The sequence below is a fragment of the Asterias amurensis genome, chromosome 2 (assembly GCF_032118995.1).
Source record: "Asterias amurensis chromosome 2, ASM3211899v1".
Classification (NCBI taxonomy): domain Eukaryota; kingdom Metazoa; phylum Echinodermata; class Asteroidea; order Forcipulatida; family Asteriidae; genus Asterias; species Asterias amurensis.
In genome coordinates this window covers 7076719-7102549 of record NC_092649.1, presented here as the reverse complement: position 1 = coordinate 7102549, position 25831 = coordinate 7076719, and the positions used below count along the sequence as shown (strand labels likewise).

Sequence of the window (25831 nt, the reverse complement as noted above, 5' to 3'; positions counted from 1 at the left end):
TAATGACATTTTCCAACTAATCCATCTCATACCTCCTAACCCTCACATCAACAAAAAAATACAGACAGGTGACAGGTCCTGGCACATCCTAATCTGTCTAAAGAATATGTGTCTAACAAAAGACCAATGCTTCCTTTGGGGCAGGTGGTCCAACACCTGTCCCTGCTGTTTAATTACACGAACACTAAATCATCTGACACTGGTCTATTCATGTAAAGTGCAAGGCTACTTAGGATCATTTTTGCACAGGAATTTATTTAATTGGTACGACAATACAGGTATTAAATGTTCCTGTCTGGGCTGTAGGCCTATAAGTAAGATGGCGTGAGTAAAGGTGATATGACTTAATCATTGAAGTGACCACTTGAAGTCAGAAACGCATACAGATCAGACATTGTGGTGCTTAACCGGTGAGTGAAAGAGGCTAGTCTTTCATAATTTTTATTTCAAAATATAATAAATTATAAACTAAAATAACTTTTGTATTTAAAGGCACTGGACACCTGTGGTAATTGTCAAAGCCTACAACAACAAATCTGTGAAAATTTTGATGTTGAATAAACGCCCTTGTCGCACAAGTTGTGTGCTTTCAGATGCCTAATAAAATGCTTCATGCCTGGAGTATTTTATTATTTGAGTGAGAAACTACCTCTTTCTCAAAAACTACGTTACTTCAGAGAGAGTTATTTCTCACAATGAGTAAATACCATTAGTGTCTTGTGCCTTTAAAGGGAAGGTACACTATTGGTAATTGTCAAAGACCAGTGTTCTCACTTGGTGTATCCCAACATAAGCATAAAATAACAAACCTGTGATAATTTGAGCTCAATTGGTCAATGAAGTTGCCAGAAAATGATGAGAGAAAAAACACCCTTGTTGGACGAATTTGTGTGCTTTCAGATAGAAATAAAAGACTTCTAGCTAGAAGTCTTTTATTATTTTAGTGAGAAATAACCTCTTTCTCAAAAACTACGTTTTTTTTAGAGGGAGCCATTTCTCACAATGTTTTATACTATCAACAGCTCTCCAATGCTCGTTACCAAGTCAGTTTTTGAATTAATATTTGTTTTGAGTAATTACCAAACGTGTACCTTCCCTTTAAAGGTAGGGTCATACATTGGTAATCTTGGCTATAAAAAGCATTATGTTGATAAAAAAACAGAAAGATGAAGCTTGGAATATTAAATCTGAAAGGGCAAGATCGCTTTTTAAAGTAATAATATTTCCAATGAAATGTTCGCAAATCTTAAGGAGTGCAAAGGCCAGGACCAAATTTTATGAAGCTGTTTACCAAAACAAAAATCTTGCTAAGCAAGAATAACCTAGAAACCAGTCACTGACAATAGGCAAAAAAAAACTATATCATTTGTTTAAAGACAGTGGACACTATTGGTAATTGTCAAAGACTAGTCTTCACAGTTGGTGTATCTCAACTTATGCATAAAATAACAAACCTGTGAAAATTTGAGCTCAATCAGTCATCGAACTTGCGAGACAATAATGAAAGAAAAAATATCCTTGTCACACAAAGTTGTGTGCTTTCTGATGCTTGATTTCGAGACCTCAAATTCTAAACTTCAGGTCTCGAAATCAAATTTGTGGAAAATTACTTCTTTCTCGAAAACTACATCACTTCAGAGGGAGCCGTTTCTCACAATGTTTTATACTACCAACCTCTCCCCATTACACGTAATCAAGAAAGGTTTCATGATGATAATTATTTTGAGTAATTACCAATAGTGTCCACTGCCTTTAAGCTAAACTGCATAGCAACCACCTGATCAGTAAAGCCAAACTGTGCTGTGAAAAAAAAAATGCAAAATGTACTTCTACTAAACCATGTAAATATTCGTATTTTTTCTGAAGAATCTTAAGTTCAGCTGCCATTTTTCACCAAGTAGCTCATTCTTAAAATTTAACACAATGCCACAAAAACAAAATTCTTTAAGTATCACGTCATTGTAATGACCATTTAAAATACTTGTTACTCAAAGACTATCTATAATGCCAATTGTTAAAACTCTTCAAAATATATATATACTTAAACATAATATGAATACAGTGCAAAGATTTTTAAATTGATTTTTAAATTGATAATTATTGTGAGCATCAACAATCGATAGATGTAAAACATGCATACGGGATAAACGTGTTGGATACTTCGTTTTTGAAAGGGCAAGGGCACCAAGGCATTTTCTCCTTGGTAAAGGGCACCTCTATACGTAGAAATTGTAGCTTTCTATTGGAACATTTCATTTCAAGGAGCACCAAGGCAATGACCAGAAAGGGCAACAGAGGCGATTGACTCTAAAGGCCTGGATAAAGGATACTATTTTAGTTGTTACTCTACACTAATGTGAGATGAGCACGGTCTCCGAGCCCCTCAAAAGATAAATCCATTCAACTGGGATTTGAACCCACAACCCCTGCCATCAAATCAAGCTCATCAGGTAAGAACACACGACAGGGAAAAAGTGAGATACAACTGTAATGATTACTTTTGGCTGGCAATTTAAAAAATACAAGGGATGCATGACTTGAAGTTATATAATACAGGATTGATAAGAATAAAAATTCAATTGTTTCAATTTAGTATGAAAGCTTGTTATGAAGTTCATAACTAGAACCATTTTCTCTGTAAAATATTTTCATCTGAGAAATATGTATTTGGAAACCTTACTCCAATGTGTAATGCAACAGCTAATGTCAATTGTTGCAAAGTTAAGGAAATGAGTTTATTTGCTGAAAATTGTGCATGAGTTTTTTTCTATTTTCTCCCGACTCACACCACAGAATGAGCCTAAATTTTCACAGGTTTTTTATATCATGGTTGATCAAATAAAAAACTGTTTCGCAACTATTTTCTCTTTTTAAAATTACCTGACATTACCCATCATACCATCACTCAAATCAAATTACAAGCGTCTAGATAAACTCATTCCACAGGTTGCACGAGCGTGTTCAAAGATACGTATAAAAAGATACTTACACCAATTTCATTCTCTCCCAGTTACAAAAAATTCCTTTGAATGAATTGTTCTCCAGACAAGTACAACAACAAAGCCTCCATCTCGCTATTCCAAAACAAGTTTTACGAACGTAGTCATAAAAACATTATCATACCAATCCACAGCTCAAAAGCACCAAAAAATCATCACACACGAAACAAAGGTGCATCACAATAAAAGGATGCAATGAATACTCCACGCAGATGTACACCAAGCTTTCTAGAGTACCTGGCCTTGATGGAATTGCTCCCTCCGGTTTAATGAGAGACGACAATGGCCATCTCAGCTCCACTACGCCAGTGGTGACTAGTCAATATTAGACAGTACCAATAAATAAGGGTGATGGTTTGTGGCTGTGGGAGGCATGCCGTCATGGCCAATTAATGAATAAAATATACTGTGTGAAAAATGGAATTGGAACACGCTACCTATATTTAACAAAATGGTCTATAATTTGCCTGTAGCTTAGGTGAAGCTAGGAAGGTTTTCATATAATTTATTCCATTTCTAAAAGATAATGATTTCTCTACAATGTTCTTGGTATATAAATTGAATCTGGTTTTTGCATATTTACTTCGTTTTATTTCAACTTGGTCGTCCATATTGATAAGCAACTACATTTAACGAATCGTTGAATTGTTTGCAACATGTGTTTTTGGTTCTTCTGGTTATCATTGATCAGAATAACAGTATCAATACTAACTACTTTATATATTCAATACTTTATCTACAGGTGTCTTAAAATAGCTTAAATTATTAGCTGTTCCGACCGTCCGTCGGAACAGGTATTGTTTTCGTCTAGATTTTTATTGTTTTTATTATTATTATTCTTTGTTTCTCCCCTTAATCCCATAGCGTTTGTACACGTTTTTGTGGCAGCCTAATCTCCTAAACCATAATACGAAAGAGTGAGTTTATTATACCAAATTGAAGCTTAGAACATAAGCTTAATTCTTATCGAAAAAAAAAAATTAAAATTGTTAATTAATAAGCCTTAATTAAGCTTATGAATATCTAATTAGCAAACCTAGTTAACACCATATCTCAAAAAGTAGACCGCCGATCCTGAAACTTTTTTTCAGCTATACACTAGTCAGGTCCTGTTAAGGTGATTTCTGACATAAAATTTCGGACGACGTCACCATGACGTCATTTAATGCACGTTTTGTGTCTGTGCACAAACACAATGGCTCTTCAAATCTATACTTTAAAGGAACACGTTGCCTTGGATCGGACGAGTTGGTCAAAACAAAAGCGTTTGTAACCGTTTTTTATAGAATGCATATGGTTGGAAAGATGTTTTAAAAGTAGAATACAATGATCCACACAAGTTTGCCTCGAAATTGCGTGGTATTCCTTCTACTGTGCGAACTAACATGGTCGGCCATTTATGGGAGTCAAAATTTTGACCCCCATAAATGGCCGACGTGTTAGTCGACAAGGTAAAAGGAAAACCACGCAATTTCGAGGCATGTTTGTGTGGATCATTGTATTCTACTTTCACAACATCTTTCTACCCATATGCATTTTATAAAAAACGGTTACAAACGCTTTTCAAAGACCAACTCGACCGATCCAAGGCAACGTGTTCCTTTAAACTGGTCAAAAACACAATAACTTCGAAATAATTTATCTGTTAGTTTCCTAAATATCATATTATGTGTAGAAAAATACACTGATTCTAATAAGATTTGTTTCAGTCCATAAAAGCAATCAATGTTCGTCTATTAATTAATTAATCAATTAGAATCTTGGCATCATGGGTACAACGTAGTACTTCATAAATTGGGTGCAGTCACTTTCATTGCAATGTTTAAACATCTCTATGGCTCTTGCAACACACTGCGGACCTGTATGGGTTGAGGACTCTCGGGGAGAGTCTAAGAAGCAATGGCGTGATGTTTGCATCTTTAATTTGTTTTTGAAAAATGGCAACTAGTAACTAATTACCCACATGACCCTCATTTGCATATTAAATTAGAAAATCTTTGCAGCACCATATCTCAAGAAGTATACAGCCGAATTTAAGACTGTTTGTTGGTAAAGACTCTTTGGGGATTGGAGATTAATTTTGAAAAATCGTGACCTCAAGTTGACCCCTACTTCCGGGTCGACCGGAAGTGGGACCATATCTCAAGAACTATACAACAGATTATGAAAAAATTTTCAGTTATAAACTCCTTAGGCATGAAACATAACTTTTGACAAACCGTGACCTCAAGTTGACCTCTACTTCCGGGTCAACCGGAAGTGGGACAATATCTCAAGAAATATACAACCGATTTTCAAACTTTTTTCAGTTATAGACTCCTTGGACATTCAAGATTAGTTTGAAACACATTTGACCCCATATTGACCTTTACTTCCGGGTCGACCGGAAGTGGGCCCATATCTCAAGAAGTACAAAGCCAATGTTCAAACTTCAGTTATAGACTCTAAGGCAATAAATATTAACTTTGGAAAACTGTGACCCTATGTTGACCTCTACTTCTGGGTCAACCGGAAGTGGGACTTCACAACAAAAGATCTTCACAACCGATTGCTTTAACTTTTTCAGTTATAGACTCCTTGGCATTGCAGATTAGTCTTTGGTAGCTGTGGGCCCATTTTGACCTTTACTTGCGGGTCAACCGGGAAGTGTGACCTAATACAAAGAGCTACACAACTTTTTTGAAACTTTTTTTTTCCAGTTATATATTCCTTAGGCAATGAAGCACATAATCCAAGCAAAACATCACGGAACAGCTTCGTGTTTGTTCACAAACACTTAATGTCTAGTTCTTTTTTGTTTTTGAAGCTTTTGAAAATTGTGAGACCCACCCATGTAGCAAGGTTTATAAGGTGCTCCGGTGCTATCAGCAGCCACTAAAACTCAACAGTAAGTGTAACTAGGTTCTTCTACGTATGCATTGCACAACACAACACAACACAGCACACAGAAGTTTGCTGTAGAATTTCTGAGCTCTATTTCCCAAAGATTTAAATGTATACAAATCACTAGCCTATAAATGGCAATGCTGACAACTATAAACCTAAAGATTAATCTTAGTGTTACATGTGAAATGGTGCTCTGAACACTTTCTACAAGAAACAGTCTTTATGATGTTGGTTTTTTGTCGATATTGGAATAAGCTTGTCGAGTACTGGACTGGCAGTCCATTGACTTCAAGCTATTGTCCAATCACGCTTCATTAACTCTCCCCACACACAAGTCCATCAGCCTCAATTCATATCAGCCTCAATTCATATCAATACAACAATGATTACAAACCATTGTACGAGTCACTTAAAAGCTGTTCTATTGGTGTGTTACTAATGCATTACAAGAAGCAATCATTGGGTCCGTCCCCCTCTCTTGAGAAAACCATAATTAGTATTAAATTAATCTCCTTAAAAATGCATCAGAGAAGAGATGAGAATAAAACGGATAGGTGGCAACTATTTAACAAAAGCCAATGTGCAGTCAGTAGATTTGTTTGGGAGAAAGACTATAGATGTAACCTGTAATGTCACATGTGTAAAACAAAAAACATGGAGCCTGGACTTCATGCTGGCATGAGTGGTATTAAGATTATACTGTTACAATGGACACCAAGGTCATGGCCAGCCTGGGTATAGAGGCGATTGCCTCTATTCCCTATGTAAAACATCAGACTTGAGATACACTAGCGGGTTGCCGCGATAAAATGCTGCAAGTGTAGCGTTGTGTACAGGGGAGTATTAGAGTGGCTGGGCAGGGTCACAACACAAATCACTGTGGCAAACCACCCATCCTAAGTTAAGACGAATCTTAGTGCTTTGTGAAATCGTATACTTGTCCGTCTTTTTTCCATTTCGGCATTATTTGTTGATTCCCATGCATATTTTCCAGTTTCCAGTGTAGGCCTCTTTGGTGGAAGCAGTTTATCATTCATTTTGAGGGGCGTAAAGGTTAAATTCAGTTTTGTGATCCACTCACTTTCAAATAGATAGAGTCCTTTCAATGAAACCAAGAAATAAACGACAACTCTCTAACCTCACAAGAGCGTAGTGTAAAATGCCAGAGTGAAATATTTTTTGTCCAAATCCAAAAAAAGGTTTGATGACGTCACACTTCATACATGGTCTGTACATTTTTGTACAGAGAACTTGTATGATATTCAATCAAAACTGCTTTGAATTTGACCTTTTTTTACAAGCACAACATTTCCCTTGGAAATGCACAGACCCATTCTTTTTGATGTTATATTTTAAAGGCAGTGGACACTATTGGTAATTGTCAAAGACTAGCCTTCACAGTTGGTGTATCTCAACATATGCATAAAATAACAAACCTGTGAAAATTTGAGCTCAATCGATCATCGAACTTGCGAGATAATAATGAAAGAAAAAACACCCTTGTCACACGAAGTTGTGTGCGTTATGGTTGATTTCGAGACCTCAAGTTCTAAATCTGAGGTCTCAAAATCAAATTCGTCCCTCTTTAACTAGACACTATAGACAAATAATCAGAGGTCAAGAGCTAAACTAACCTGGCTACCACTAAGGTATACTAAAGCTATAGGCAATATGTAACAGACAGTTGAAGTTACAGACACTGGACACTATTGGTAATTGTCAAAGACCAGTCTTCTCAACATATGCATAAAATAACTAACCTGTGAAAATTTACGCTCAATCGGTCATCAAAGTTGCGAGCTAACAATGAAAGAAGCAAACACCCTTGTTACACAAAGGTGTGTGCGTTTAGATGGTTGATTTCGAGACCTCAAATTCTAAATTTGAGGTCTCGAAATCAAGTTCGTGAAAAATTACTTCTTGCTCGAAAACTATGTCACTTCAGAGGGAGCCGTTTCTCCCAAAGTTTTATACCATCAACCTCTCCCTATGACTCGTTACCAAGTAAGGTTTTATGCTAATAATTATTTTGAGTAATTACCAATAGTGTCCACTGCCTTTAAATGACTGTTCATGCCTACACATATATCACAAACTGTATTGTTAATATTTGAATCTCAATATAACATTCTCATATGAACACAAAATTAAGTGCAACATTTTGGCACAAAATCCTGACAAATTGAAACCTGAGATTCTGCAGTTTATCAGTTGCAGTAATAAGATCCTAAAAATTAGTATAGACTATTTTACTTTGAAGCAATCTGTCCATGTACAAACAAGCAAGTTTGTATGCCCCACTGCAGTATCGATTCTAAGATTGTGTAATCCAACTATGGGTTATTCTTCCTGCATGGACATATTTGCTCCAGATTTTTGGCGATATCTCAAAAAGCGACTACCTTTTGAAAAGAAGTCTACATTCAGAAGGGATTAAAACTATCAAATGGTTCCAAAAACAAAAGGTATACTTTGCCTCTAAGATAAAAACCGACTAAACAAAAGATTAGACTCACCCTTCGCTGCAGCTTCCTTGCCTTCTCCCATTCACTCTCCTCTTCAACATCATCATCTTCAGAATCCCAATCATCATCTTCCTCCTCCTCCTTACCATCTCCTCCTCCTTCCTCCTCCTCAACCTCAGGTTCATCCTCCTCCTTTGTTCCTGTATCAGTCTTAGGGCTCTCCCCTGACCTTCCAGACAGCCCTCCTGCCTGTTCTTTATTCTCCTGATTTGGCAGTGATGGTAATTTCCTCTCGATTCGGGGTGAGACGCCTGGAACAGGGGAGCGTGGTGAAGACATAACCGCTGATGGGGTCGGTTTGGTCTTGGAGGCTAGGCTATCTGAGTTGGTTTGGATCCTTAAGTCAACAGGCTTCTTAGCTGCAACATCTAAATATAAATGAAAGATACAGTAGGTTTATGTTTTCAACTTTGACTTTGTAGCTTTTATTTTTTAGTTGTCAACGAGTAGTTGAAAAGCCGCACTCGCATCTGGACATAGCAGATACTCGCTACTTTGACATTAGTCACATTAGTTGCTCAGGCATGATAATATAAAAACATTTAGTTCACAGTTCAAAGAAACAAGTTACTGGTTTTACATATAATATTGGAAGGAAAAAATAATAAATTAAGATAAATACATTTTATGTTTTTATTTATTGAATATTAATCTTACCTCCAGTGTGGTTCGACGTATTGGATGGAAGAAGGTCATCCTGAAATTGTCAAAGTAAGCACCAAATTAATCATTTTAAATCAACACTTTAAAAAAAAGCAATCACATTATACTGTCTCAAGAGGGTCTCCAAGGTTGTCTTCAGTTTTGAAATGTACTAATCCTTTAATAGAGTCATTATGAAAGGTGAGAAAACCATTTGAAGTCTCTAACCTCACATTAAAACAGTGAAAAATGCCATCATATTTGATACCCAATTCCAGTCCAAGTTGTGTCAACATAAAAAAAAAACGTCTTTTAAAGGGTCTATGTACTTTTTGTAGAACGAAAAACACACAATCTACAGATTTACACTAAACTTACACAGTTTGAAGATAACGATAGTATAAAGCTTCCCTAAAAATACTTGTTGCAGCTGTAGTTTTCGAGAAATGAGTAAAACAATGTCATGAAAATAATTTTTGTCTCACTGTTCATGAGATGAAAATTATTTTAGCTTTTAAAAACGTATTTTCATGACATTGTTTTACTTATTTCTCAAAAACTACAGCACCTCAGCGACTAATATTTTAAGGGAAGCTTTATATTATCATTATCTTCAAACTGTGTAAGTTTAGTGTAAATCTGTGGACATTGTGTTTTGTGTTAGAAAAAGTACCCAAATCCTTTAATCAATGTTGATGAAATAAATAAACCACTAAGAATAATGCTTTTACTTGTAAAATATATGGGGCTGTACGTTTTTATACAAGTTTGTTTTCCAGTTCATTCCTGAACTTTGATGATATTTAATCAACATGGCATTGAATCTGACGTTTTGACTGGTGCCAACATTCCTCTTTAAAAATTGCGCACCTGTTATTTTTGTCCAATGAGATCATGATTGAAATTGTGTTCTGAAAGAGTATCAAATAAGCTACAGTTTTACACCATTTGATCTTTTAGAGACTTGTTTTTTGTGTTTTCACTTTCATAAGGAATCTATCTATCGCAAAACAGAATTTTACCTTAAATGCCCCCTTTTTTTTAATTACAAAGGGCTTGCAAACATTTGGTTTAAATTAATAGAAAAGGTTAATGAGAGAGTACAAAAAGACTGAGACATCTTGCTCTTAAGAAGTTTAAACTCCAACCACTTTTAGCAACATTTTGCATATTTTACTTAATTCTAAAAATTCATTTGAAAAAATGCAAGGTCCATTTTGTTGTATTTCACCCCCAAATTTGGGTTAAAATCTATAAAAAAAGATTCTTTAGGCAAAAAGGCCATGCAACTTTAAGCATCATTCATATTAAAAATACATAAATATACAAACAATTCCTGAAAACTCCTTAACAACGTTCTGCTATTTAACACAAATAACCAGGAAACCAGTCACAGAAGGTAGGAGGGATACTGTATTTTGGCTGGTAACCTTCTTCTGGTAAACAGATTTATTCAGCTCGCTGCCAAAACATAGGATTCGAACTGCCTCTAGCTACCGGGCAACCTCGGTAGTCTAGTTGGTAAGACACTGCTCTAGAATTGCAAGGGTCGTGGGATGAATCATACCCGAGTAACATGCCTGTGATATTTTTTCACAGGACTCGGGAAAGTACTAGAGTATACGGTGCTAACACACATCGGTGTATGGGTAAAAAAAAAAAAATAATAGTATTCTTTATCCCCGATGCAAATTTAACATCTATTATAGATTTATTCTGTATATCGCTACTTGTTGCGCTAAAAGCGATATAAACTTAAGCCAAGCTCAAAATAAGTGTTCAGCAATACTGTCATTACTTATATTTTAGTTAGAAAAGAGTGGCTAACATTTAGGGATGCATATCAATGGAATTCTAAAGAAGTAAAAAGCGAAACATTTTTGGTTTTAAATATTTCTACATGTATGTTTTTCCAGCAGCATATATTTGTTTTATTTTCCACTCACCTACCCACTAAACTAAACAAAAATACATTAAACGTTAGATGAAGCGAGAAATGGTTAAGAAAAAACAAACAATAACATACAACATATTTAAGAAAGGAAATGGTGAAAACTTACATCGGAGTCCCAGTCTGAGTCTGTTTGCATGCAGAGGAAAAAAGAAGGTTGCCAATCAATAAGGAAAGCAAAACACATTTTAAACCTTTTAGAAGTATAAAAACAGTGTTTCAAAGATGACACCAGCAGTGTTTTCCTATTTTAGCGATCTATAAAAAAAAACATTTGTTGAACGAGTTGTGCGCCACTAACCTTACTGAATATTAGCAACTGATGGAAAATACATTTCTAAGTGTTTTTAAATGGTTTGGGGTTCGGCCAAAGAAAAGTTTACTATAAACAATTTGAACCACCAACCTTTAGCTTAACAGACCAGTGTTCTACCAACTGAGCCATCTAGCCCTATGTTGAACCCGTCTCCCTATTTTGTTTTCATTATCTTTGTTTGTGGGTACCAGTCAGAAGCCATATATACATGTTTAAGATGACAGAAAGGTATGTAGATGATATCGTTTTGTTGTCACAAAAGTAACTAGAATGTACTTTTCATTAAACCGCAGTTGGTTTGGGGTGAAGTTTCTTTTTGTAAATGAAAAATAAGTAGGAACTATAAAATTGAAAAAAACTATAAAGCTTGACTATTGGCTTCTACACTTATACTGATATCATTCAAATGAGTTTTGCGCTCACATTTTGTGGTTCAAAACTCCTTTTTTTAAATTGTTTATAATAACTTTTGAAGACAGTCAATTTTAAAAAAGAAGCTTTTGACAACTACTTACAAACCAAAAAGATATGTGGTGTAAATGCGAGAAGTAATAATGGCCTTACATTCTGAGCCTAAAGGAGTCTTTCTCATGATATGTTTTTATATTTATTGTTTTGTATTTGAGGATATCTATAGTTTTTTTTATGATGTGAGACCAACACTTCAAATTCCTGTGATGCTTTTAATCATTGGCTACTAAAACATTCCAATCTTCTGATCTTCTAATGTTTAAAAAGGTTTACCAGCCCTTAAGACAACCAGTGGCAGGGTTGAAACGCAAGACCATCACCACTTCTTACATAAAGTCATCTGTATGTACTTCATGGATGAAAGCAAACCGAAGCAGAGGTCTTACTTAAGTTCCTTACATAATAAATAAGAAACATACCTTCCTCTTCGTTCCCTTTAGGTTCTTTGGAGGACAAAGGGTTACTATTAGCTTTGATGATTGGGTTCTGGAAATAAAATTTAAAAGAAAAGATAAACCAATAAAATAAATAAATTTAAAGCACTACTAACAAGAGAAATACAAAATCAAAGATTAGTGGCAGCAAGTTTATTGTGAGTGCACATAAGGCTTTTATTGCATTTCTCCAGAAGACGATCAAAGCATACTGATTGAAACAGCGAGTTGAAACCAACGGTTCTTTTCAGAGCCACCCCAACTCAATAGAGATAGTCGCAAACCTTTCTATATCGTATTTCCACCATGCAAGGTTTCACATCCTACTTATATTATAATGCTATAGGTACTTTCTTTATTAAAAGAGCAACATTCAGTACCCCTTTTGAAATAGTGCAACACAAAAAGATGTAATAATGGGTCTTTAAGTTGAAAATCTCTGACAGTATAAATTTTAGATATAAAATGACACTTGGCCAACCTTCATACATTATCCAAGTTCCTTGTTAAACACTCTCACATCTCACAGTTTTCCTTCCACTTTGCCGTGAAATTTGTTTACATTATGCCTTCAAGTGTATGTTTTTAGTTTTGCACTGGTTTAAAATCTGTTTTTGTTATATTTTATATTATCTCTTACGCATCTTAAATTTCTATTTTCACTCATTTAATTTCATTAAAAAAAAAGATTTTTATGATAATCAAATGAGGTTTGCTGAGACACCTTGAGCATACATCTCTCGATAAGTTGTGGTGGTTCAGAGAACAACCAGTGGATTGCAAACAAATAGTTTTGATCAGTATGCTCTAATCATCTTCAGAGGAATGCGTGACTCTGTTGCTACATGCTGAAGGGATCAACTGGTAGGTGGGCTTGGCTCAATGGTGCATGAAGGCGGGAACGGGAACAGAATAAGCTGGGCTTATCAATAATAATTATAATGTTATTAAATAAAAAAGCGCTTTATAAATGCATTTAAGTTAAATTAAAGACAATGGACACTATTGGTAATTGTCAAAATCCAGTCTGCTCACTTATTGTATCTCAACGTATGCATTAAATAACAAACCTGTGATAATTTGAGGTTGATTGGTCATCGGAGTTGCGAGATAACTATGAAAGATAAAACACCCTTGTCACCTGAAGTTGTGTGCTTTCAGATGCTTGATTTCGAGACCTCCAATTCTAAACTTGAGGTCTCAAAATCAAATTTGAGGAAAATTACTTCTTTCTCGAAAACTACGTCACTTCAGAGGGAGCCATTTCTCACAATGTTTTATACTATCAACCTCTCCCCAATACTCGTTACCAAGTGAGGTTTTATGCCGATAATTATTTTGAGTAATCACCGATAGTGTCCACTGCCATTATACACTTTCGGTACAGAAAGAAAACAAAAGTTCACAGATTTACAAATAATTTACAGGGTTTACAGAAGGTAATGGCGAAAGACTTCTCTTGAAATATTGTTCCTTGAAATGCTTTACTTTTTGAGAAAACATTAAAACACTTTTAATTCTCGTTAGCGAGAATCATGGATTTATTTTAAACACATGTCATGACACGGCGAACTGCGCGGAAACAAATATGGGTTTTCCCGTTATTTTCTCCCGACTCCGATGACCAATTAAACCTAAATTTTCACAGGTTTGTTATTTTAAATATAAGTTGTGATACACAAAGTGTGGGACTTGGACAATACTGTTTACCGAAAGTGTATAATGGCTTATATTGCTTATATGGCGTATATAAGTTGTAAAATTGATAATGAGCAAGCAGACCTACCTGGAGACCTCGTTTGACGGTGGAGTCTTTCTCGACTTCTGAATCAGTAAAATGAAGGCTGGAATCCTCTTCATCATCCTCCACATCACTCATCCCGAGTTTATTCAGAACATCTAAGATTTAAAAAGAAATTGATATATGACTTCAGAAAGTGCCCATTTGATGTGACGTCACGTGACACATGATGACATTATAATGATGTCACTCTTCAAAACACAAAATCTCTATATGGTAGTGTTTGCCAAGTTTAATTAATGTCCGAGGTTTTTTACGGCAATCTGTGCACAAAATCTATGGGATTTGTGAAAGAACTAAAAAAGAAATTGTTATTAAATCAGAACAAAAAACATGCTTTTCCAGCAAAAGTGCCCGGAAAAGCTAAATATTTCAGGCCTTGCAGGACACCGGCTTTGTACTACATGGCAAAATTTCATGGCTCTGCTTCCCGAGGAATTCTGCGTATATGGCCCATAGAATACTGTGCTTTACAGGGCACCTTAAGAACAGAGTTCAGTAGTTAACAGTGCCCTGATTTGGCCTGGTTCCCCCTACAATCAAAGCGTCCTTTGCAAGTGTTCTTGCCCCTTCAAAACCCATTTTCCAGCCCTGATAGTTTACCTTTCCTTTGCTGCTTGTCCTGTGAGCTGAGTGGGCGTTTCTCTACCTCATCATTACGCTTGGCTGATGAACACAAAAACATATATCAAATTAAGAATACAAACAACTTTAACAGAACATAGGTATGTGTGGAGTATTGTGATAACATACTGTATCAACCTAATCCCGGTGATTTGTACAGCATGCCTAGTTCAATCATGACCCCTAGATTTATCTATTTGCATAAAAGTCACTTCCAGGAGCGAGTCAACATTACTATTGTTGATTAGCTCTCAGTGTCAAGAAAAATAGCAGATGAAATGGAGCACTGCCTATGGGACAAGGTTCTGCTGGGTCAGTTGAAATGAACATTTGATAAGAGAATTGGGAGACCAGTAGTAAAGGGTGAGATGGACAGTGTAATTGCGAATACTCATATGGTAAATTCTAAAACCTCGTAAGATTGTATTTCCGACTAACAAAGTTGGAATCTATATATTTCTGCTTACCTGTGATCTGATGGTCATTCTTCTCTTCTGATATCTGATCAACACAAATAGAGAAAAAAATATGACAATAAATTATATTTGTCCAACTTGCTGTTGAGGTAGTATACCTTGTTAATTGCTCCAAAATATAATGACCGTAAAGATTTAATTGGTAAAAAGCACTGGAGAGCTGTCGGTATTATAACAAATTGTTAGAAATGACACCCTATGAAGCAATGCAGTTTCAGAAAACCTGACCCTTCCTCAGGCATTTGAAAGTACACAATACAATGCAACAAAAGATGCTTTGTCTATAAATATTTGTTTTGCACCTTCAATGACCAATTGAGCCCCAAATTGTCACAGGCTTGTTATTTTATGCATATGTTTGGATACACCAAGTGAGAAGACTGGTCTTTGACAATTACCAAAAGTATACCCTGCCTTTAAGCAACAGCTAAAATACATGAAGTGTAAGTCGTTCGTGTCTTTCTCTCTGATAACAAACCAACCGGTTCTTTTCAGAGCTGACACTTCTTCCAAGAAGATCTTACCGATGGTACCCAAAGGAATGCTCTCTACAAAGGCCCCTTCATATTTAAATGCTGAGTCTCCTTAAAATACTTACATTTGGCATTTTCTGCGATGGAATTCCTTCAAGAGCACCTAACACATCGTCATCGTCCCATTCACTGCCACTCTGCAACATGAACAAAACAAATATTTGATGTACAATAGACGTCATAATTTTATCAAAAAATTTACTAGATCACCCATTAGAAAAACTTCAGCTTAAAGTTGTTTAAAATTTAAAGTATTTTTAAATCTTTCTGGAGACTGTTTTAAAAGCTTTTCAAATTGTACTCGTGTATGAGTAAGCATTTGTACAAATTAAAACAAAAAAGTGCACATCTTTTGAACAAATTACATTTTTCAAACTGTAATTTTCATGGATGTTTTTCAGGTAAAAGAAGGTTCACAAATGCAGGAAAGTAGCCGAGGTGAAAACAAAACTTTTCTCAACTTTGAAATAGTTGAAAAAGTGAATTGTGATTTTACCTCTCCAACAGAAATGACGCTGCTCCTTGCTGAGAGTGGAGGCCCTCTGGGTGTATAGCTATTAACAGGAGGGGCACTATCTCTGGGTGTTGGGGTGGGAGAATCCCATGGATCAGTCTCACTAACAGAGTGACCTCTGACCTTAGCCTGTTTAGCTGGAGTCAATTTGGTGTCAGGAGTGGGATCACCCAGTTTAGACTTGCGTGGGATCTTGCTGCTGTCTTGGTTGGTCCGAGCTGAAGAGCGGGCGCTGCTTGCACTGGCAAGGCTGTCCTTGGAGACTGCTCGAGGAATGCGGGACTTGGAGGCTGTTGATCTTTGGGATGCTGAGGAAAATGCAAGGTAACCATGTTGAATGTTTTGAGTATTATTTGTATTTTGAATAAAGAATGCTATTTTTGAAACATTTTTATCACATTATCATTGTCAAGATAAAATAAAATAATTAAAAGTCAAATGTGTAATCTCAAAAGGAACCAAAGAAGAATCTTAATTCCTCCCTCCAAATAAACAAAACAATTTGCACAACTTTTTCCATCATTCATTTCATCCATAGATCCTCCTATGAATGCTGGCAGTACAGTTCACTATCAATGATTTTGTTTTAAGGTATACTGTTGTGTGATTTTAATAGCGTATGCGTGCAATCTCCTTTAATGAAATTTGTATCGTAGGCAGGGGTCTGGTTGTACACATCTCAAGATGACAGTTGTTATACTTTTGTATAACCTTGACAGCCACTGTCCAACTTGTAATCACTGTGTATATGTCTAAAGATTTAAAATGAAACAAATAAATAAAATAAAATAATAAATTAAATACTATGCACGGTGGCAGTAGAAATATCATGTAATACCACTTATTGTAGTTCTGACCGTGCACACACTTCACATAACGATGCATTTACTAGGGGGGCTGATTTCACAAAGAGTAAGATTGATCTTAACTGCGAATCAAGCATAATTGCTAAGCAAATTAGATAGCTGTCACTATGCAAATCACTCTGGTAATACTGACAAACTCGTCGTAAGGCTAATAATCTTAATGCAAATCAATAATTTCCTGGAAACTTTGTGTAATGTGTAACAAGCTTACTATGTTGTGACTCTACCTTGGTTGGTTTATAAATCTGTAACCGTAAACAAATCTTACCATCAAAGCTTAGAATAGATTCATTGTCGGATTCCACCACAAACTTGCTCAGTTTCACTGCCTTAGACACCTGAAAACAAAAGTCGACAGCATCAATAATGTAACCCATGACTTGAATTGAACCTGGGCAATTGCCCGCATGCTGAGCAACCAGTGTGCAGATGAGCTCATTACATCATTTTATTTATCCTACATTCGCACAGGATTTTGGCTACATTTGTAAGTTCAGCTGGCATAAAGTTTGTGCGTAATTTTCCAAACAAAGTTTCCTTTTCTTTTAACATAAAATGATATTTCTGAGAGGACCCTATGAGATTTTGTGCGCCATTGTGGAAGGCAAGCAAAAAAAACCATATCTTTACATATACATTCCCTACAGGCTTTTTGTAATCATTGAGGCCAGTTTGTGTGAAGTGTCGCTTCAGTAGAACTATGTTACACTTACAAACACAGGACTCTCTTCATACCAGTCCTTGCATCATCTGGCAGTGGCACCCAACTCAGTGATTATGATACATTAATATACCCCTTACAGATATTCTGCCTTTTCATTGGTTTAGAGCGCGTCACATGATATGTCTTAGTTTTATTAGAAACGGCGGCCGTGTGATAGTGCATTTTTTGTGGTGTGATAGTGCATCGTTTGCCTTGTGATAGTCCGAAAACTATCACACGGCGTGCAGTACCAAGACGTCCGTTACGTGTACACGGATGATAAATTAATAGTCTGTAATTGTTTCGGACTACATGACACTACATGTACATTCAGCACAGTAAAAGTTGCATTCGCGTCGTCCGTGGATAGTAGCATTCAGGTATGTAACTTAATAGTACAATGTTTAGAAATATTTGGGGTGTTATATAACAAATATTGACTGCTTTTACTCATGCTTTGGTTAAAACTATGACTCCCTCGGTGATCCCCGGAGTTTCGCCTCGGGAAAATAGAACGCTCCGGGGATCACCTCGGGAGCCATAGTTTTAACCATAGCACTCGATGCAGTCAATATTTGTATACTATTTATTCAGTGCTTTTCATTGTGACTAACCTTGGGCTTTGGTTTTATTGGTTCATCTGCCTCAGATGCCGAAGCTCCCCATGAATCGTCGCCAAATGAGTCCCTTTAAATAATCATAATTATTCAGCATTAATCTTATTATAATAATCGTAACTTGGTTCTTAGATACTGACCCCCCTTGCAACGAACCTCCACACAATGCAGGTCTACCGTTTCTGACATTTTGGGAGTCAAATGCTTTGTGTAAAACTTTGCTCCCAAAATGCTGGATAGGATAGGTGCCATGCAAGTGCGCTGTGCATTCTGAAATGAGCCAATGCCAATGTTCTGATTTTACATGTATTGGGACTGCTTCCATGTACAAGAATTGCATGAGTGTGTGACCACTCTAGGGCATTGGCGGCTTCTGCCATGTCTATATGGCTATGGCTGGATTGCCAAAAAATAATAAAATCAAATTTTTATATAGCACTTTTCACAATAACCGTATCAATGCGCTTTACATTAGTGCCTTGGTCATAGGGCCAATCCCTTTTTAATGTTTCTCAGCTCCCTAGGGGGTATACAGCCCTGAGCTGCCTGTAAGGCGCTTGTGGCTTTTTCATACACAATATCAACCTCTACCCTCGCAGGTACCCATTTACCCCTGGGTGAAGAGAAGCATATTATAGTAAAGTATCTTGCCCAAGGACACAAGTGTCACGACAGGGATTCGAACCCACACTCTGGTGACTGCACCAGAAAAAAAGCCTCTTAGTCTTAGGTTTTAAAGTCTTCTCATTTATTATAATCACCTGGACTGATTTCATAGCTCTGTTTTAAAGCAGAAAATATGGTTTAACAATTCCCTGCTGAGCAAAACTGAGCAGGATACCAGTCACAGAAGGAACATATGACATTGCATTTAAAGCTGGTAACCATATTCTGGTAAGCACAATTGTTTTGGCTTGGCTATTTTGTATGCTTAAGCAGCTCTATGAAATCCGATTGAAACTAATTATGAAACATAAATTGTAAAAATAAACTTACTTTCCAACAGATATGTCATCCTCTTCATCATCTGTCATAAAAGAGAGAGAAAAATGTTTGTCAAAAGCGTCTCACCCGATTTTTCAGTATTTAAATGTAAAATGATCACCCAATTTGACATACATGTACATGTTCTATCTGCTCATTTGTTTGTGATAAACACCATAGAAGGTGCATACTTAAGAAATGCTATAGCGTCATGTCGTATAATTCACTCCAACTAAACTGCATCCTTCATCACAGGCATGATTTTGTTCCTTGGAAAAAAATAGAGACATTTTATCGACTACTTGTTCACATGTAAGGTGAATTAAAATGGATATTCAGGCTTTTGAATCATAATATGTCTGGTTTTTCAAAGGGCAAACAAATTGGAATTCTGATTAAGGTAGGAAGATTTGCATGCCTGTTCTTTAGTAGGGCATTTAGAAACAAACATTTTCAGTGGAAACAAACTTTCAAAAGAATTTCCATCATTTCCAAACCATGTATCACGACATGCACAAAGCTATCATCTTCTTTATCGACCCTTTACATACCATATTCATCAGCAGCACCACCACCACCTCCAAGACTGAATCCAAGTCCAATCCCTTCAGATCCAGCTGTAGAGCCAAACATACTAGAGCCTGGTCTCACAACGGCTCCTCTAGGGCGTCTGTTGGAGTTGAACTCATCTATGAGATGGGAGCATCTGTCGTGAACAAATGGACACTTATTAGGAGGCAACCTTTGAAATATGTCTTGAAACATCTTACTTTACTAAGGGAAAGTCTCAAAAGACGAGTGAGTTATAGGCATTAAGGTAGTGTCCGGGAGGCCTATGCCCTCAATGCAATGGACCAACAGAAGGTTCTGCTGGACCACGACATACACTGCATTTACACTCCATCCAGAAAAGTGGATTGAGATCCAGCACTTTTATCACGACCACAGATCAAGGTCTGGTGTCGCGTTTACACCAGTGCTTGATCCAGCTTTTGATCGCAGCAGTCACACAAAAACACAAGCACAAAGCCCTGCCATTTCTATAGCAAAACCTAAAATGTATGTAGTATACCAAGTAAGTAAATAAACATTACCCATGGAATCCTCCCATGATTGCGTGATCGTTGGCCGTCCATCCTTTACTGTCCTTGATTTCAGTGTCTGCTTTACGATCCAACAGTAACTTGACCAGTCCAATCTGGTCTGATTGAGACGCTAGCATCAGGGCAGTCCTAAGCATGAGAAGAGAAGGAAAATTAAGTTAGTGCCTCTGAAAAACACAGACCTTTTTGTACACTGATGTATGACAAGGTGGTGGGTTCGAATCCCAACCAAGTCGCATCTGTATTTTTGTAATCTTTGTTATAAATGTAACAGGGGGCCTCTACTTAACAGGCTTTGCTTTCTAAAGACCCGTTCCACATCTATGTTGATGGTTTAAGTATTACTTACTGTAAATGGTTAAAACTAACACTAAATGAAACCATCTCTTCTGTTATTTCATGTTCATAAATATCTCAGACAGTTTCACTATTCCTATTGGTGGAGAGCGCGTCACAAGGGGGTGTTTAAATGGCTGATAATGACCAGCTGGAGCTCTGTTTATCACCGATTGTTTTCGGATACTACACACTAGTCTTGGTGCAAGACGTTTCTCGTTACGGCCGATGCGGGTGCTGTCGGTGAGCTGGTCGCGCTATGTGAAAGGGAAACGGGAAACATCTTGCACAAAGACTGCGCACAAAAACGGATCCGAAAACTGTCATCTCGGTCACAACAATCCAACACACAGACATACAGATCTCAAGCACATCGGAAAACGTATAACTTTAATAGAGTTTATTACTTTATTACGCGCTATATATAACCAACAAGGCATTTAGGAATAAGAATAGTGTTGTGTCATGGCAGAGCAAATAAGAACACCATTGGGCCGACATCTTGACACAGGGCACACCCGGGGATGTAGTGGTTCAAAAAAATCTGATCTAGAATTCAGGGAACAGTCCCATCTTACAACCAAAAGTGCTTCAAAAAAATATGTATTATCAGCTGTTTCCTCAAAAATGAAACCACTTTTTTGGAAGAAGCTTTACAAGTTGTTTGAAATGCGTGGTGTTTAGTTGAAAACAAGGGTTTGGGAATGAATGAACCCTTAAAGTAAGATTTACCTGTTAGTGTTATCAGTTGCATTGACGTCAGCATCGTTGTCCAATAGAACCTCAACCATTACATCTTGCTTGGCATCTGTGCACAGATGAAGGGACGTGCTGCCATTCTAGAACATTTAAATATACAACAAGTTGGTTGACTAACGATCTTTCCTTTAAGAGTTTACATAATATTAAGAATGACTAGAGGGTTCTTATATATATATAGTGCATTTACCATGAAGTCCCAAAGCGAGAGAGTGTGGATGTTATTTAAATCTCCATAAAGCGAATGCTTCTACAAAAGACCGATCCAGTAGGCTCCGCCCACGACGCACGTGTAGGCAAGAACACGTGGGGCTCTCAAATGCCTTTCTGCACAACTCTGCCGCACGCGCCAAGATACGCGCACGCATGTCGGACCTTATTTGTCGAACCTTCATTGCATTGTGATTGGTCAATACGCACTGGGGCGGAGCTTAGTGGATCGGTCTATTCCTTCCCATTGAGCCGAGTCCATATTGTGCCTTCAGGATGTCTCTGTGGCCCTTTTGTAAACATGTGGTTACAATAATAAGTAGTTCATATTAAAGCCTTTGTCACACCCGATGGACGTTTTAGAGAGCTCAATATTGTTTCGTGCAAGGTACATGTATGCAGTGCTACACTCTTAAGTATGAGACCTACCTTAACATAACACTATGTACTGGTTTACAAGGTGATGCTGGCGCAATGTGAAGCCAATAAAACCAGGCACACCTGGGCGAACCCCTTCTCTTTTGCGATCAGTGCACTGGGTTCTTTTTATGCTTTCACAACACACGAGACATACAGCTTCACTTCCCATCATGGGGACTCGGCAACAATGGTTCAGTTTCTTGCTTAGGGACACAAGTGTCAAGACCAGAACTCAAACCCACACCATGCTGATCAGAAACACTAGAGCTTGGTTCTGGTGTTGGTCATGGTATCGCAGACTACATGGTCTATGAATTGTAGCATATATTGGAGAGGTTTTTTTCACAAGGGCAAACCTCACTTACTAGACCCTATCCCATAACTCTCATCATTTAAAGGCATTGGACACTATTGGTAATTACTCAAAACAATTATTGGCATAAAACCTTTCTTGGTGACGAGTAATGGGGAGAGGTTGATGGTATAAAACATTGTGAGAAACGGCTCCCTCTGAAGTGCCATAGTTTTAGAGAAAGAAGTCATTTTCCACGAATTTGATTTTGTGACCTCAAGTTTAGAACTTGAGGTCTCGAAATCAACCATCTAAACGCACACAACTTCGTGTGACAAGGATTATTTTTTCTTTCATTATTATCTCGCAACTTCGATGACCGATTGAGCTCAAATTTTCACACATTTGTTATTTTATGCATATATGCATATATGTTGAGATACACCAACTGTGAAGGCTAGCCTTTGACAATTACCAATAGTGTCCACTGCCTTTAAATATTCAAATCCTACTTGTACCGAGCTGGTATTGTTAATATACTCACTTTATTTGGAGCATTGACCATGGCTCCACCTTTCAACAGAAGGAGAACCACATCTACAAAGCCCCCATGGGCACCAAGATGAAGGGCTGTGTTTCCATCCTTATCCACTAGGTTAGGGTCAGCATTGTTTTTGAGAAGTGTCTCCACACATCGGATATGGTTGCCTTGGGCACCCTTCAGAAATAATAATAAAATAATGCAAATTGCACTAACAGACCAGATGCTTCATTCTTATAAGGGTAAGGCAGTTTAAAGGCAGTTTTCTTTCCTCATGGAGGTGTGTTTTACTAATCCTTTGTAAAAGGCACCTGCATGAGGGTAAAACAAAATTCTGCTGGAAGGTTTTAAAGGGCACCAAAACAATAACTAGAGTAATGTACCTAGTAATAACAAATTGGAAATAAACTGATGCTACAGAAAAGGCATTTTATAGCAGAAAACCCCTTCCAATGAAATTAATTCTAATTTACAGAAGCACAGCCATGAGTATCCTAAATAAACTAATCACATAGGCCTATTATTTAATAACCAGGGCTCAATTTCATAAACCACTATGATTCATCTTAATAGGAGTTATTAATATTGCCATAGCGACTTGTATTGTGAAATCACACTTTGATTTTCAATTTAGATGGACGCATAGATAAGATCGATCTTAGTTCTTAGTGAAATCATCAACATTGTTGTACATACAAGACTGATGCTTTAGTTGTAGGTCTAGCAGTTAAGACATCTGCTTATGGGCTTGAATCCCACCAAGTAGCCAATAGTTTTTTGTTCGCAGAAATTGAAAAGCTCTTTGAGTGTAGTTCTTGGATGAATTTAAACACAAATTTGTTAATATTATAGGTGGTTTTTTTTCTTATAAATTACCTTCATAAGAGGTGACCGTTGATCATTGTCACACAGGTTCAGCTTTGCTTTACTGGAAATCAAGAAAACTGCAAGCTCCTTGTGGCCTTGAGCACAAGCCAAATGAAGCGCAGTCCTGCAGATAAAACATAAAATCAATTCATTACAACACAAGTATCAAGTCAAGCAATAACCGTTCTTACTTAAAAAATTTGCTTAAAGCCATTATACACTTTCGGTACAGAAAAAAAAAAAAAAAGTTCACAGATTAACAAATAATTTACAGGGTTTACAGAAGGTAATGGTGAAACGAATGTCAGACAACTCGTCCGTCGGACAACTCGTCCGTTCTGACAACTCGACGGTTCAGACAACTCGATGGTTCGGACAACTCGACGGTTCGGACAACTCCACTTTGAGACAACTCGACGGGTGGCCAAGACAAGTCAGTGGTTGAGCGGCCGACCTCCGTTACTGTCATGTTTACACAAACTTTCCTGTATCATTCCTGCAATTCTATAATATTGATCATTACTGTTTACCAATTATTATTTATCACAATAAGTGTGATGTTCCAGTGAAGCCATACTTGCAGAAACATCTGTTACTTTTATTTACTTTATTGCAACAACAATAACAACTCGAAATGCCGTGGGGTCATAGTAAAAAATAGCAATAAAAAAAATCAATTATCCGTTTGGCGAATATAAACCCACCCACCATAATATACCCCCTCCCCCCGGGGAACGCCCTTGCATCATTGCCAAGTCGCTAGTCAGTACATCCCCACCCCCAGGCCGCTATTTACCCCCCCGCCCCGCGCTGAGCCCCGTCACGGCCATCCGTCGACTTGTCTTGACCCCAAGTCGAGTTGTCTGACGGTTGAATAAATCATCTGTTGAGTTGTCCGAACCGTCGAGTTGTCCGAACAGACGAGTTGTCCGACAGACAAGTTGTCTGGTCTCCACTGCAAGACTTCTCTTGAAATATTGTTCCATGAAATGCTTTACTTTTGGGGAAAACATTAAAACAATATCAATTCTCGTTAACGAGAATTACGGATTTATTTGAAACACGTGTCATGGCACGGCGAACCGCGCGGAAACAAGAGTGGGTTTTCCCGATATTTTCTCCCGACTCCGATGACCGATTGAGCCTAAATTTTTACAGGTTTGTTTTTTATGTATAAGTTGTGATACACAAAGTGTGGGACTTGGACAATACTGTTTACCGAAAGTGTATAATGGCTAACATAACATCACAAAAAAGTATATTAGTATGTTAATCAGTATCCTAAATCCTCCTGATGGTCAAATTGGATGCGACAAAGAGCAACAAATGGTTATCTATTGTAACAGGTGCCGGTTGACTGGTGGGCCAGGGGATGCTAGCAATAGCATGACAGCAGAGCCCTGGTAGCTGCCCCTTTGCATGCTGATCGGTGAAACATGCTCACCAGATGGGGTGTCCTCTTAGCTTAGGCCTTCTTTTTCTATGAATTCAGGACTTGTGAAAGTAAAATAACAAGAATAAAAGCTTATGGAAAAAGGGACAGAAAAGCCATTGTATTTCTATTTGTATTCTTGTAATAATTTAAAGCAGTGTGCATCGCAACCCATCGTCAATGCTACAATTTTAGGTGGTTACATTGTGGTAACCAATAACCTTCAGCCTATCTTGTAAAAAGAACAAATCGGAAATAAGTTTAAAATATGGGTGTATATATGGTTGCGATAACGTGACCCTCCTCCCGACGGCCAACTATGAATAATTATTTATTAATGCAAGCCTAAATAACAGAGGAATCATCAATGACACCACTGAGAATTTACTAAACAAAAAATATAGAAACAGACCAAGTAGTAACACAGGATCAGACGCTGTACTCCACTTTTTCTTTTTTACTGCAGCAGATGTCAAAATTTCAAAATAAATGAGACCACAGCCCGGCCTAGTTACTACCTGCTTACTGG

At 37.2% G+C, this 25831-nt stretch overlaps 1 protein-coding gene across 2 annotated transcripts in view; it reads right to left on the bottom strand.

Moving 5' to 3' along the window:
* LOC139950674 (uncharacterized) overlaps positions 1-25831 on the bottom strand; it is a 69237-nt gene that overhangs the window by 42775 nt on the left and 631 nt on the right. The window contains exons 1-18 of one of the 2 annotated variants that reach the window (XM_071949475.1): positions 24579-24630; positions 23880-23994; positions 23007-23180; positions 21514-21620; positions 20437-20574; positions 19894-20048; positions 19355-19385; positions 18356-18428; positions 17307-17376; positions 16155-16480; positions 15724-15795; positions 15117-15150; positions 14629-14691; positions 14011-14123; positions 12210-12276; positions 11113-11132; positions 9068-9107; positions 8402-8778 (exon numbers count right to left, since the gene is read on the bottom strand). In XM_071949475.1, coding sequence (XP_071805576.1) covers positions 8402-8778; positions 9068-9107; positions 11113-11132; positions 12210-12276; positions 14011-14123; positions 14629-14691; positions 15117-15150; positions 15724-15795; positions 16155-16480; positions 17307-17376; positions 18356-18428; positions 19355-19385; positions 19894-20048; positions 20437-20574; positions 21514-21620; positions 23007-23180; positions 23880-23994; positions 24579-24619 — 2016 coding nt within the window. In that variant the 5' untranslated portion in view covers positions 24620-24630. Of the gene's footprint in view, positions 1-8401; positions 8779-9067; positions 9108-11112; positions 11133-12209; positions 12277-14010; positions 14124-14628; positions 14692-15116; positions 15151-15723; positions 15796-16154; positions 16481-17306; positions 17377-18355; positions 18429-19354; positions 19386-19893; positions 20049-20436; positions 20575-21513; positions 21621-23006; positions 23181-23879; positions 23995-24578; positions 24631-25831 lie in introns of those variants that run through there. The other variant, XM_071949466.1, reaches the window with a different exon arrangement.